The 15,115-nt window shown below is 41.6% G+C and overlaps 1 protein-coding gene across 1 annotated transcript in view; it reads right to left on the bottom strand.

Moving 5' to 3' along the window:
• LOC114481167 (rho GTPase-activating protein 23-like) overlaps positions 1–14,613 on the bottom strand; it is a 109,943-nt gene extending 95,330 nt beyond the window's left edge. Inside the window, exon 1 of the mRNA XM_028475690.1 lies at positions 14,133–14,613. Within this exon, the coding sequence (XP_028331491.1) occupies positions 14,133–14,141 (9 nt within the window). The 5' untranslated portion in view covers positions 14,142–14,613. The remainder of the gene's footprint in view (positions 1–14,132) is intronic.
• Positions 14,614–15,115: the final 502 nt, after the last annotated feature.

Here is a 15,115-nt window from a genome sequence, read left to right as displayed (position 1 = left end):
GACATCAGGCAAGAATCAGCTGATCAGCTGCGTAATTTATGCAGTGATGGCACAAAGTTCCTATCTAAGGGCTACTCAGGAGCTGAGAACATGCTGGATGATTGTCAGTAGATCATCTTCAAGTGCTGCAGATGATTTCTCTGAAGCTGCATTAACTCGGATCAATGGCATCAACGGATCAATAGGATGGTTTCTGTCAGAAGCTGCTCTTGTTTTCCTTGGACTGATATGAGCAACGTTACAGGAACTGACTGGGGCAGTTATGTTAAATAACACACACACACACACACACGCACGCACGCACGCACGCACACACACACATTAGTTTTTAATGTTTATTAACACTAGAAGTCCCAGGGATTTCTATATCCCCCCAGAAGTCCCAGAGCAGGGTCAAATGAACTCTAGGACCAAACTGACGACTCTGATGGCTACAATTTGCATCTATTCATTTGTAAATGCTCTTTTCGGCCTGGGGGGCCTGGGGTGCCTGGTCCCTGGGGGTGAACCTTAACCCCAAGCCTAGCTCAGCCCGGCGGCCTAGTCCCATCCAGGGCGCCAGGGGTGCTCTTTTCGGCCTGGGGGGCCTGGGGTGCCTGGTCCCTGGGGGTGAACCTTAACACCAAGCCTAGCTCAGCCCAGTGGCCTCGTCCCATCCAGGGCGCCAGGGGTGCTCTTTTCGGCCTGGGGGGCCTGGGGTGCCTGGTCCCTGGGGGTGAACCTTAACCCCAAGCCTAGCTCAGCCCGGCGGCCTAGTCCCATCCAGGGCGCCAGGGGTGCTCTTTGCTACCACTGAGACCAGCCTGGGGGGCCTGGTCCCTGGGGGTGAACCTTAACACCAAGCCTAGCTCAGCCCGGTGGCCTCGTCCCATCCAGGGCGCCAGGGGTGCTCTTTTCGGCCTGGGGGGCCTGGGGGGCCTGGGGGGCCTGGGGGTGAACCTTAACACTAGAAGTCCCAGGGATTTCTATATCCCCCCAGAAGTCCCAGAGCAGGGTCAAATGAACTCTAGGACCAAACTGACGACTCTGATGGCTACAATTTGCATCTATTCATTTGTAAATGAATCACCTGAGAAATCAGCAGGGGGGAGAGCCTGACTCTAACAATGGAAGTCTGGAATGTTAGGGGGAAGTGCCCTGGAAGCTAAAGTCACAATGCCCCGTTTATTAACTCGTTCTGCTTGATGCTGGGGGAGAACAAACACAGACTACAAACATTGAAAGAAACAGAGTCACCTCTTCCAACACACCTGATTCAAATGATTATCAGGCTTCTGCAGAGCTGGATGATCATTTGAATAAGGTGTGCTGATTAGTGGCCCTCGAGGACCGGAATTGGACACCCCTGGAATACCCTGTTGTCATGCAGCCTTTTGTGCTGTGGGGAATAAATAGCTGGCTGCTTCCACCTGCTGACACTCCACACTTATTCTACTCAAAATGCAGAGAAGATTTACCACTCAAGAAGCGTTGGAATTGATCCTGAACAATGCAAACCCTTGTGACTCAGATGGGGAGGACATAAACCTTCAGCCAAATTCGGATTCGGACTCTGAGCTGTCTTCAGGTTAGATTTCCCAAACATCCTATTTTCATTTCCTGACTTTATTTTTATTTAAAACCGAAGAAAAGAATAATTTGAATTTGTTCACATTGCAGATGACGAGACTGCTCCTCATCTGGAAAAGAGAGCTCGGTTGGAGAGTGAGCCCACAGAGACGGCGAAAGAGGGCACAGTGTGGCATGAAGAACATGTGGGTACAATTCTCCGTTTCACTCCAATGGAACCGTACGCTGCAGATGGAGAGCCAACAGCAAAGGCCAGAAGAAGAATCAGGAGTTGCCTTCAGAGCTTCCTCTGTTTCATTACTGTTGGCATGCTCCGTCCCATTCAAGAATGGACTATTCAGCATGCACGGCAAACGGAGCAGACGGACTGGTTCATGATCCTCCATGAACTAATGGCATTTATTTCTGTTATTATTTTGAGGGGGGTGACCAAGGTTCCATCTCTGCGTGACAGCTGGTCAGCATGCCTGGGAAACCCACTTATCACTGGAATTATGTCACGAAACCGTTTCCAAGACATCATGCGTCACCTACGATTTGATGACATGTTTACGCGCAGTGAGCGAGTGCAGACAGATAAGTTTGCTGCAATTTCAGATGTGTGGGGATCGTTTGTTACCAACTGCATCACATGGTACAACCCTGGTCGACACATCACAATTGATGAACAGCTTTTCCCATCGAAGACTCGCTGCTGTTTCCTGCAGTACATTGCAACAAAACCCGACAAATTTGGCATAAAGTTTTGGGTGGCTTGTGATTTGAAAACAAAGTACATCTGCAATGTCCTCCCATATCTTGGAAAGGACCCCAGTCGTCCCAGTGAGGAGAGACTTTCTGAGAGTGTGGTGATGAAGCTGATGGAACCATTTATGGACAAAGGCAGGACGGTCACCACGGACAATTTCTTTACATCACTGACACTTGCACGACGACTGCTCAGCCGGAAAACCACCATCCTCGGGACAGTCAACAAGATTCGCCGGGAAATTCCTCAGTCAACTAGAAAGATGGACCGCAAGGAATTCACCACTCAGGTATGTTGTTGGTCTTTTTTATTCCATCAACACCTCTGAGTGTGTCATTGTGTTTAAAACCGCTATAATAACAACAATTTCTTCTTTTTTAGGTGTTTTCCACCACTGGTGCCACGCTGACGGTGTATGCGCCCAAACGAAAAAAGACCGTCTACATTCTCAGCAGCATGCACAGCGTGGTTGAGACTGAGGAAACCATCAAAAGGAAGCCAAACACCATCACCCAATACAACACCACAAAGTGCGGAGTGGATGTGATGGACCAGATGGTGCGGGAGTACAGTGTGCGCACAGGAACACGGCGATGGCCAGTCGCCGTGTTCTACAACATGATCGACATGGCGGCACTCAATGCACATCTGCTTTATCAAGCATGCACCGGGGTGCAGGAGAGACGGGTGGACTTCCTGGTTCAGCTAGCAAGAGAGTTGGCTAACTCTCATGTGAGTGAAAAGAAGGCACTCAAAGAGCAACTGCGCCAACAACAACCGCCTACACCTGGCCCTGGGAAAAGAGCTAAGTGTCAGATCAACCATTGCTGCAAGAGCAATCGCGCAACTGTGCGATGTGTTCATTGCCACAAATACACATGTGGCAGACCCCCATGACCTTGAAAAACAGGAACAAGTGGGTCTGAAGGTGGATGGATGGATGATTATATAGAAACAAATTAATACTAGCATGATTTTGCAAGAGGTGACTTCACAGTCTAGTCATGGTTATGCCGTGAATCATACGAACATGTCCCAGATTCTCCAGTCTGAACCTATGAACTCTGCACTGAGTCAGCAAAAACTTTATTTGCACTAATGCACTAAACAACCTCCTTTTAGAATTCAGTGTTCTGCAAACAATTTTCCTCTTTAGAAAGTGCTAAATATCAATCCTGTTTGCTGAAAACCTCAACCAAACACAAAGCAGTCCAACTGTGTTCTAGAAGATATTTGTAATAAACGCCCCAATAAGTGTCATCTATACATTACATTTTTGTTCCTGGAAAAAAAAACAGAGATCATGAGAATAAGAGTCAAAAACACATGAACATCTGGTAGGAGCAGTGTTGGATAGAACCTGGCCTGGCATAGCAACAGAGAGGCTGGTAGACCAGCACTGGGGGAGGGTGGGGTACACACCCATCTGTCTATTTACAGCACCATGCAGAGATTTTGCTAAATATCTAATCCATCTAATCCCCAGTGGATCTATGGGCAGAATGTGTAGCAAGGGGTGCTGACCAGTAGAGGGTGAGCTCACTGGTAACAGCTGATGAATGGGATGAATGGCAGGCCAATGGGGGATGCCTTTGGTAACACTTGGTCCATCACAGGGCTCGTTCTTAAAGGGTTGTAATGGCCGTCTCACTTTTATATCACTGATCGAATTAGAGTTGTGTGGCTTCAGAATGGTTCAGCTTTACAGAGCAATCCACTCACATCAGTGTCACCAGTCTACAGCCACTGGGAGGAACACACACTCCCATCTCTGGATTCTCTGAGCATCGCTGAGATGATAGCAAAAAATAAGCTGCATCAAACTTATCTGAAGTTACACTTTTTCATCTGAAGTATGGGAAATGTAATACAACAGTCCAATCTCACTGCATTTCTGGAGCCAGAAGATCTTTTTAGATAGAAACTTCCAATCTGACCATTTCTAACCAATGATCACATCAATAAGATTGGTGGGATTTATTCTTAATTGGAAATACATTTCTAAACTACATCTGAAGCCCTTTATTAAGAGTGCCTTTCAAAACTAACCATTGAGTGTCAGATTATATTATCATATGTTTTCAAATGATTGTTGCCTCTGTTACGAATCATTTATATCATGTAGCTGGAAACAAATGCTATTTAAAAAAAACCACTTGTTTTTCCCAATATAATGCTATCACACTCTTGTAAATAATTGTAATAACAGCTGTAAGTTAATACATTTAACAGCAACTCATTATCATGAGCTTAAAAATACAAAAAAATCAGATTAGAAATGACGCTAGCAGTGACAATTCTGTTGGAATCATTTGTTTTCCATCCAAGGGACCAATAATAGTTAGAGAAAGAGAGACCACATGGCAACATGCCATTACACAACAACCTTAATCTGCTGTATTTAACACCCACCAGCACTCCCATTCATAGCATCATCAGACCTGTCCAACAGTCTCTGGGAGCTCAGCTGAGCAAAGAAACCATCCAAATAAAGACACAATAAAAATAAATGACTGATTTACCACTCAGAAAAATACAGGTTTTCAGGGGACCACAAGATGGTTTACTAGATCAGACATGGGCAACTGATGGCTCTGGGACCACATGTGGCCCTTGGTCTACATCAGGGGTGTCAAACTCATTTTAGTTCAGGGGCCAAATACAGACCAGTTTGATCTCAAGTGGGCCACAGATTTTAGCAGGAAAAGGAGTCATTTCAACATTAATGTGCCATAGTTTGCACTTCCAGGTATTAATTACATATAAAGTATATGAGACAGGCAAAACCCAAAAATCAAGTGACCTTAAACTTAAATCCAGTTACATTTCCTTTATATTATAATGTAGTAGGATACTTTGCATTATTTTTGTTTTTTTCATCAATTTGAGATGAAAAAATGGCTGTCATCATGTGATAAAAGCGTGGGGAAATTTGTAAATTTGCACCCATGTGTATTTGGAAGGGAGGGGGGATCTACGACTACCAAATTATTTTGTAACTTACACAACGATACAGGTTTTTTTCTGTCATTTTCACTTTCTCCTGCGGGCCGAATTGGATGCTCCAAAGGGCCGGTTTTGGCCCCCGGGCCTTGAGTACGACACATATGGTCTACATAAATGTACAAAGTGTCAAAAATACACAAAACAACAGAAAAAATACACAAAATTACTCTCAAAACACACAAAATAACTGAATAAGGGCATCAGTATTTTGACCTTTAAGACTGAAAATTTATTGGATGTTGATTTTTTTTTTTTGTCTGAATTTGAGAGGTTTTAGACGTCATGTTACTGCAGTCTATCACGTTTTGTTTCTTGTATTTATGTTAAGTCTTCTCTGCTCATGCTTATACATCATCTGTGCTGTTACACACACCACCCTAAGGGATATACTATTATCAGGTCAGGAGCAAACAGACACACACGCACACACACACACTGCATGTAGGACAAAAATGAGGCTTTCATGGCATGATGCTATTTTAAAACCTGGATCCAGCTGAATGAAGTAGAGCGCAACAACAACTCATATTCACCAAATACTGCAACATATGCTGTGTATGTGTTGACCTGATCAGAAAAATCTGCTATAAAAGATGGATGAATGGATGGAGGCAGAGGCTGGAAGTCCAGAACAGAACATCTAGACCAAGCTCTGGTTAGCAGGTAGTAAGCTCCAGATCAAGCTCTGGTTAGCAGGTAGTAAGCTCTAGATCAAGCTCTGGTTAGCAGGTAGTAAGCTCCAGATCAAGCTCTGGTTAGCAGGTAGTAAGCTCTAGATCAAGCTCTGGTTAGTAGGTAGTAAGCTCCAGATCAAGCTCTGGTTAGTAGGTAGTAAGCTCCAGATCAAGCTCTGGTTAGTAGGTAGTAAGCTCCAGATCGAGCCCTGGTTAGTAGGTAGTAAGCTCCAGATCAAGATCTGGTTAGTAGGTAGTAAGCTCCAGACTGAGCTCTGGTTAATAGGTAATAAGTTCCAGACTGAGCTCTGGTTAGTAGGTAGTAAGCACCAGATTGAGCCCTGGTCAGTAGGTAGTAAGCTCCAGATCAAGCTCTGGTTAGTAGGTAGTAAGCTCCAGATCAAGCTCTGGGTAGTAGGTAGTAAGCTCCAGATCAAGCTCTGGTTAGTAGGTAGTAAGCTCCAGATCAAGCTCTGGTTAGTAGGTAGTAAGCTCCAGATCAAGCTCTGGTTAGTAGGTAATAAGCACAAAATCAAGCCCTGGTTAGTAGGTAGTAAGCTCCAGATCAAGCTCTGGTTAGTAGGTAATAAGCTCCCGATCGAGCTCTGGTTAGTAGGTAATAAGCTCCAGATCAAGCTCTGGTTAGTAGGTAGTAAGCTCCAGATCAAGCTCTGGTTAGTAGGTAATAAGCTCCCGATCGAGCTCTGGTTAGTAGGTAATAAGCTCCAGATCAAGCTCTGGTTAGTAGGTAGTAAGCTCCAGATCAAGCTCTGGTTAGTAGATAGTAAGCTCCAGATCAAGCTCTGGTTAGTAGGTAATAAGCTCCAGATCAAGCTCTGGTTAGTAGGTAATATGCTCCAGATCAAGCTCTGGTTAGTAGGTCGTAAGCTCCAGATCAAGCTCTGGTTAGTAGGTAGTAAGCTCCAGATCAAGCTCTGGTTAGTAGGTAGTAAGCTCCAGATCAAGCTCTGGTTACAAGGTAGTAAGCTCCAGACTGAGCTCTGATTGGTAGGTAGTAAGCTCCAGATTAAGCTCTGGTTAGTAGGTTGTAAGCTCCAGATCAAGCTCTGGTTAGAAGGTAGTAAGCACCAGATCGAGCCCTGGTTAGTAGGTAGTAAGCTCCAGATCGAGCCCTGGTTATTAGGTAGTAAGCTCCAGATCGAGCCCTGGTTATTAGGTAGTAAGCACCAGACTGAGCTCTGGTTATTAGGTAGTAAGCTCCAGATCGAGCCCTGGTTAGTAAGTAGTAAGCTCCAGACTGAGCTCTGGTTAGTAGTTAGTAAGCACCAGATCGAGCCCTGGTTAGTAAGTAGTAAGCTCCAGATTGAGCCCTGGTTATTAGGTAGTAAGCTCCAGACTGAGCTCTGGTTAGTAGGTAGTAAGCACCAGATCAAGCTCTGGTTAGTAGGTAGTAAGCTCCAGATCTAGTTTTGGTTATTAGGTAGTAAGCTCCAGACTGAGCTCTGGTTAGTAGGGAGTAAGCACCAGATCAAGCTCTGGTTAGTAGGTAGTAAGCTCCAGATCTAGTTTTGGTTATTAGGTAGTAAGCTCCAGACTGAGCTCTGGTTAGTAGGTAGTAAGCACCAGATCAAGCTCTGGTTAGTAGGTAGTAAGCTCCAGATCTAGTTTTGGTTATTAGGTAGTAAGCTCCAGACTGAGCTCTGGTTAGTAGGTAGTAAGCACCAGATCAAGCTCTGGTTAGTAGGTAGTAAGCTCCAGATCTAGTTTTGGTTATTAGGTAGTAAGCTCCAGACTGAGCTCTGGTTAGTAGGTAGTAAGCACCAGATCAAGCTCTGGTTAGTAGGTAGTAAGCTCCAGATCTAGTTTTGGTTATTAGGTAGTAAGCTCCAGACTGAGCTCTGGTTAGTAGGTAGTAAGCACCAGATCAAGCTCTGGTTAGTAGGTAGTAAGCTCCAGATCTAGTTTTGGTTATTAGGTAGTAAGCTCCAGACTGAGCTCTGGTTAGTAGGTAGTAAGCTCCAGATCTAGTTTTGGTTAGTAGGTAGTAAGCACCAGATCAAGCTCTGGTTAGTAGGTAGTAAGCTCCAGATCTAGGTTTGGTTAGTAGGTAGTAAGCTCCAGATCTAGGTTTGGTTAGTAGGTTGTGCCACTAACTCCTTCCCGTCGCTGGACAAAATGTTTAACAAACACTTGCATTAAAAACAGCTGACTAAAGAAAAAAAACATTCTATTTTTAAATGAAAAGATGAGATTGAAAAGAAGCACATGTTATCACTCTTCCTTTTATTAATCCATCTCAAGTGTTGTTATCATTTCATCCAGCATATTTCCATTGGATAAAGATAAAACACAATTAACGTTTAAGACATGTAGGAAAGAAGAGCTGGTGTAATTTTAATGTATCCCTCCCATCCCCCTCCTCTCCTCTGTGGACTGCTGATAACGCTCTGATCCGGTTGGAATGTCCTTTACACAATAGCATGCATACATTATGTGTCTCACTTCATCGTGTTTGTGGAGCACTTTTAAATCTCTGAGGTTTTACCATATTAACCAAGTGAAGTGTCAGATATTCAAGAAGAGACGACAGTTCCCTGCATAGAATACATCATTCAATATTTACTTAGTATTGTGTCATCTCAGAGGGGTAATGCTGTTTGGCCATGCTTTATTTTCTAACATCAACATATCTACATCTACATATGTTTGGGTCCTGCCCTTGAATATTAATTTTATTTAAAGAGAGTTTTTGAAACTGTGAATGATGTACTGGTGTTTGAAAGAATGTATATCTTCACGTTGGCATCAGAAGTCATCCCAACTGAAAATGAATGGCTTAATATAGTAACAGAAATTAAATATGTTGAATGTAAAGAATGATGTTTAAATTAAGACAGAGGAATTTGACTGAAAATGGAAACTATTAATCCTAAAATGAAGTATTTCATTCATTCTTCACTATTTAATGAGCTTAGTGAGTCTGTAATGTTTGTTTTGTGTTTTTCTACTTTGGATATTACTGTGGTCATTGCTGCGGTTTCTGTTAGTGTTATTGTGCTGAGAATATGTGTGAATTTGCAGAGCGATGGTGCAAGGTTCCCATCTGAGCGTGCATGACTCAGCTCTTCATTGGATATAGCAGAAATCCAAAAAATTCATCAACATTTCCATAAAATTTGACATATATATTTATATATTTATATTTTGGAATATAGAGCATCAGTCTTACAGCAAATACTTGAATCTAAATTGATTTTAGGGTATTTTCAGTGCTTCTTTTACCATTTAGTCAAAAATATAGTTAAAATGCCTGGTTTTGAGTAAAACAGTATCAAAATTCCCCGCCAACCTAACGGCTGGCTGTGGGGGACCCAGAAAGGTTTCTTTTCCTGTTGCCCAAAAACCCTGGCAGTGCCCCTGGGTGTGATTAATATAAAAGTGTCGGGCCAGCTCTCAAGAAGTTTTTATTTAACACGACAGTCACTTAAAACATGAAATTAGCACCGCAGACACATTTAGTTAGTAAACTAATTATAGTCACTGTTCCCCCAAATTTTCCAAACAAACTGTTGCGCTTGTATATATACGTATATAATATACATACATATACATATATATATATGTGTGTGTGTGTGTGTGTATCCATCTTTATCAAATAAAATAAATCACAAAAACAATAACAACAACCATGTTTGGACTGCAGGAGTAGACAAGACTTTATGAAGTAAACAGGTACAAGCATAGACTAACTTAAAAGTTAGTTAAATACTACAAATATTGAATCTCTATTTTTTTATTTTGGAGAAACAACTTAAAAGCAATAAAATGACCCACCAACGTCCATAAACTCCCACCGTGACACTGTCAATAAAAAAAGATAAAGTGGATGTTCATTTAGCCTGACTCATTGTTTTACCAAACCTTGATCTTACTGGAATTTAAAAGAATCTACGTGTATTTCCCAGCAACGTCACTGTTAATAATGAGTCTGGACAGGATGACTCATCAACCTGGAAATGTTTAGCAATAATGGAACCAAAGAAATTAGCATTCACACCACATGGACATGATTCCAGATGCTGGACCATCACAGTGGTGACTATGTTTCTATCATCAAAGATTTCAAAGATCAAATAACAATATGAGATCTACTTTCAGGATACTCTGCTCATTCATAGTCCACTCTTTATCTTGAATTTACAGATGCTGAATTCAATTGGATTGGGATAATTTCTCCCATGGTGATGTCTGTCAATGATGAGCTGCTTAGTTTTATATTAAACAAATACATGTTTATCTTGCCTGATTTTTCTTTTTATTTCTGAATCCAAAAAGAAAGCTGTACACCATCTTAAAAACTTAAATGTCGTTTTATTTCTCAAAACATTAGGACCACTGGCATAGGAATCAATGATTCATTTTCTCCTTCTGTCATTTTTATAACAATGAGAATGTTGTGCAGTGTAAAGCTTTGGAAAATGTTCTGCTGAGGAACTTTGGATTCCTCTGCCCTCATTCAATGATGTGACTTTAACTTGTGTGACACTTATTGAAGCATTTTACATGCACAGTATTCCCTGATATCAGAGGCCTCTTTCAGCAGGATAACCCTAACCCTCACATTAAGAACGAACAGGATGGGAAAGGTTAGAGGTACACAACAAATTTCTCCAGATCATCGTCCAATCAAACACATGGTCATTGTGTTGGACAAACAAGTCTGATCAGTGTAGAGCAGAGATGGCCAACGTTTATCACAGAGAAATGTGATTGCCTGATCTGAGGGGCCACATTATCAACACTCATGTCAGGGTTTAGAATAATGACCAATCTGAGTGAAACAACAAAGCGTTTTGTGTGTTGGTGTTGTTTTACATATTTTATTGTCATTTTGTGTGTTTCAGATCTCATTTTGTTTGTTTTTGCTGTTGTTTTATATATTTTTCTTTTAGTTTTGCATATTTTTCTGCTGTTTTTGTGTATTTTTGTAGTCATATTGGGCCTGTAATGCAACACTGGCTAACTTCTAAATCACCATGGTAACTTAAGCTGAACACACTTTGGCTGAAGACACCTAACCTGGTCGTTTTGTTCTGGATAAGATCTGAGCGTTCTAGGATCTGCCAAAGATAAGATCTGTCCATTGTTAGAAGATCCTGGTTGGTGCAGATCTGATAACTGCATTTAAGAAATAAAGGTTATTAATGGAGTCAGTGATGAAGCCTGTGTCTCCTTATGCATGGACGGATCAACTCATTCATTCATACACTACAGTGACGCTGTCAGCATCAGCAGGAACATACTACAGTGAAACAATGTTCTCTGATCCCAGTGTGTGTGTGATAAATTAAGTAGGACTACCTGAACAGAAACACGTCTGTGACGTAATAAAGTTAAACTGATCAAAGCGCTGTCCGTTTATCATCCCATGGAGTATTATTGGATAATTTTGTGCTTTTACGCATTAACAGCATCGGCAGCTTTCTGCCTGTGTTCTTTTCTTCCTGCTTTTTTTTTTACAGCTACAGTGTTGTTTGTGGTCTGAATTATGGATTTTAATTCTTCATATTTTTAAATAATTATTCCTGAATTGTGACGTAAATTGCTCTACACAGTTTCTCTGAGATTGTGATTGGTCTGACACTGTAAGCTCCACCTCTGTTACAGGAACACGCATGTCGCCAGGCTACAATCACCTGTCTTACTGTAAGTAAATGTGTTTATATCCTGCTTCTTAGTACAGGGGCTCTCTGACAGGAAATGTTTGGTTAGGTGAAGCCCGCTAACGGAGCGATATCAGGATATACTTATCCAGCTTCGTAGTACAGGTTCATTGTGTGTTTTAGGAGTTAGTTTAGTTTACTTTTGTGTATTTTTAGGGGATTTACTATTTTGTAAATGATTTTGTTTGTCTATGGAGAGTGATTTTCTGCGTTTATACAAAAATAGTCCGAGGGCTGCATGTGGCCCCTGGGCTGCCAGTTGTCCATTTGCGGTGTAGACTATTCTTGGTTGCTTTCAAGTTGTGTTTTCATTGCTCTTCATCTAAGTACAGGTACGATTATCTTTTCAAGTCAATTTTGATCAAGATTTCACAAAAGCTAACATAACATAAAACACATATGAACACTTTTTAAACATCTCATCTATGCTTTAACTTGGCTTTCTATACATAAATATCGCCATTTTGATCAATTGAATCCCTCTCATGAGTTCAGATCTTAAAGAATCTCACAGGCGTCAGGGTGTACAACTGTAACTGGTAATGAAGGAATTTTTGGACACAATTCGAACTGTGCAGGATATCCTGAGCTTTTCCCATGCGCACATGCACTCCCTCTAAAAACACAATGCAACTCTACAACAGGAGGTATTCCAGCTTTAATGGTTGTTGTATCCTGAAATAAACACTGCTACTGTTCACACACAGTAGAGCTCACAGAGCTCCATGTCTTTCTTTCATAGTGAATAGCAAAGAGAGAAAGACATACAGGGTCCAACTCCACATAGCACTCACAGCTAGTTTGAGTTCTTTGGCTAAAAATACACAAGGCTCCATTCACTGTGAAACATGCCTTCATTCTCACACTAACAGGCCTTAATGAACACACACTGTATTAAAACTCAGGCAGTTTCTCTAAGGCAGTGGTTCTCAACCTTTTCAGCCCGCAACCCCCAAAATAAAGGTTCCAGAGAGACCGGGGACCCCCACTGAAGAACAGTCATGTAGGGACTGGGCCATCTATATGGGGGAATAAAGGGGAGAGCTTTTTGGGGTCCATCCAATCAGTCAGCAAAATGATGGTCCATTGTTCTATGAATCTGTGATAATCACATTTATTTATTCATCTGAATAATAACCACTGTTATCCATGAAGTTTAATATGATTGGGGCCATAGTCTGTAGTCATCTTAAAGATGTAAATCATTGCTTTAATCAGAAATAAAATGGGTTAAAAAGGGACCAAAAATGGTGGAAAAGGTGTTGAAATGGGATTTTAAAAACCACAGAAATTGGTTAAAGGTTGCAAATTAGAGTGGCCAAAAACGGACAGAAAAAGTGATAAAAAGGGTAAATAATGGGCAAGACAAAACATGAGGCAGGCACAGAAGTCAAAAAAATGAGCATGAAATATGGTGAAAAGAGGTTAAAAGTGACAATAATGGGTCAAATATGTGACATTCGGTGGAAAAGTGGTGGAAAGGGTTTTTAAGTGCCAAAAATGTCTTCAAAGTGGAAAAAATGTGAGGAAAAGGAATTGAAATTTGATGACAAGTGGCAGAAATGGGAGTAATGTAGAAAAATTGCATTAAAAGGAGCAAAAATACAGCAAGAAAACGTGATGGAAATAAGGTAAAATATAGCAAGTTTGGTGTAGTTGCAGAAAAAGGGTAAAAATAACCAAAAATGAGCTCAGATTGTTAAAAGAATATTCTTAGCTTTTTTAAATGATCTGGCGACCCCCTCCCAGTGTCTCATTTCCCCAAATGGGTCCTAGCCCCAAGGTTGAGAACATCTGCTCGAAGGAACATGATTTAATTTGTAGCCAAAGAAAATAAACCATGTATGACTTAAAGATTCATCTTATCAGTCCAAGTTTATCGGTAAAATAAACTTGCATCATCATCCCTGTAAAGCATGAATTGGACATCTTTGATTTGAAACGTTTGCAGATGTAGAAAGTAATAAGAAGTCGTTCCTAGTTTCAAAATAAAAGCCTGCAGGAAGAAGCTGACCCCATAAACTCAACATAAGTTTGACAATATAGAACCCAGTAATGAATACCAATATTTACCTTTTCTCTTTTTAGACTAGAGTTTTATTCATCACAGCAAGACCAATGAAATACATTTTATGCTTGTGTCCCTTTGCATTTCTTAAGAGAAAAGTTATGATGTGGCCCTTTGTTTAATGTCAAAGAACAGTCTCAATCTGCCCCTAACAAAGTGACTCTGTACCTTTTTAAATGGAAAAGAAAATACAGTCAAGAACTCAAGAGAACCCTTTATTGAAAGATGATTAATGCCTATTTAAAAGTATGAATACCTTTGGAAAAACAGCCACAAAATGTGAGTGAGGGGCTTGAGCTGCTGTGTGAGACAGTCACCCTCTGATGTACACCAATCACTTCAAAGGGATGCAGGTGTGTGTGTGTGTGTGTGTGTAGGCTCACCTGGGCCATGTTGCTCAGCAGGTCTCTGAGAGGCTCTTGGTCCTCAGCATGGCTGGTGAAACCTCAGGGCTGACGTTGGTGGATGATGATTTCAAAGCTTCCAAAACTCTTCACTTTGTTGTGTGTCTCCTGTGATGTCACTGATGTGTGGCAGACCCACACACCAGCATACATCACCTACTTTCCTCCTCTTCTGAGATCTAGAATAGTACGCGGCTCCTTAGTGCAGCCCTCCTCCTCAGCTTTGTGTAGTTGTTGTCTATGACTTGTGTTCAACCTGATCCCTGTTTGCTTTTCAGACGACACAAGAAAAGAATGTTAGTGGAGCTTCTTTAGATTTCATCAGATCGATGCCTCTCCCTTTTCCTCCTCGTCTTCTTCTTGCTCATTCTACTCTCTCTCTTGTTGTCTGATGCCTCTCCTTGGCCTTCTTTCTCCAAAGCCCCCTGTTATGTGTTGTGTGTGCCCTCCCTCAGTGGACGCAGCATTAGTGAGAGACAGAATGAAGGGGAGGGCAGGAGGGATCAGAGGGATAGAGTGTGTCTGTGGGTGCCACGTGACCTGATAGTGTAGTAGGATTCCCCAAGCAGCTGTCACACTCATTCCTTCATGCTGTCATCAACTCCCACAATCTCTTCTATCACCTTTAAACTAATACAAATAATAATTATAATTATTATTATTATTATTGTGTGTGTGTGTGTGTGTGTGTGTGTGTGTGTGTGTGTGTGTTTGTGTGTTTTGAAGTATTTACAAACACACATTTTGTGCATTTTGTTGTCCTTTTTTGTGTTTTTGGAATCATTTTGTGTGATTTTTCTTGTCTCTCGTGTGTGTTTTGGAGGCATTTTGTGGCTGTGGTGGGTAAACGGTTAAGGAAGAGGGCATGTAATCGAATGGTCACTGGTTCTAATCCATTCACTGTGGGATGTTGTCAGACCCTAACTTCTTGTCTTGTACGTCGCTTTAGGTAAAAGTGTAAA

Source organism: Gouania willdenowi, chromosome 19 (assembly GCF_900634775.1).
Source record: "Gouania willdenowi chromosome 19, fGouWil2.1, whole genome shotgun sequence".
Lineage (NCBI taxonomy): Eukaryota > Metazoa > Chordata > Actinopteri > Blenniiformes > Gobiesocidae > Gouania > Gouania willdenowi.
Note: the sequence above shows the minus strand (reverse complement) of the source record. Positions and strands in the feature narration are given on the sequence as shown.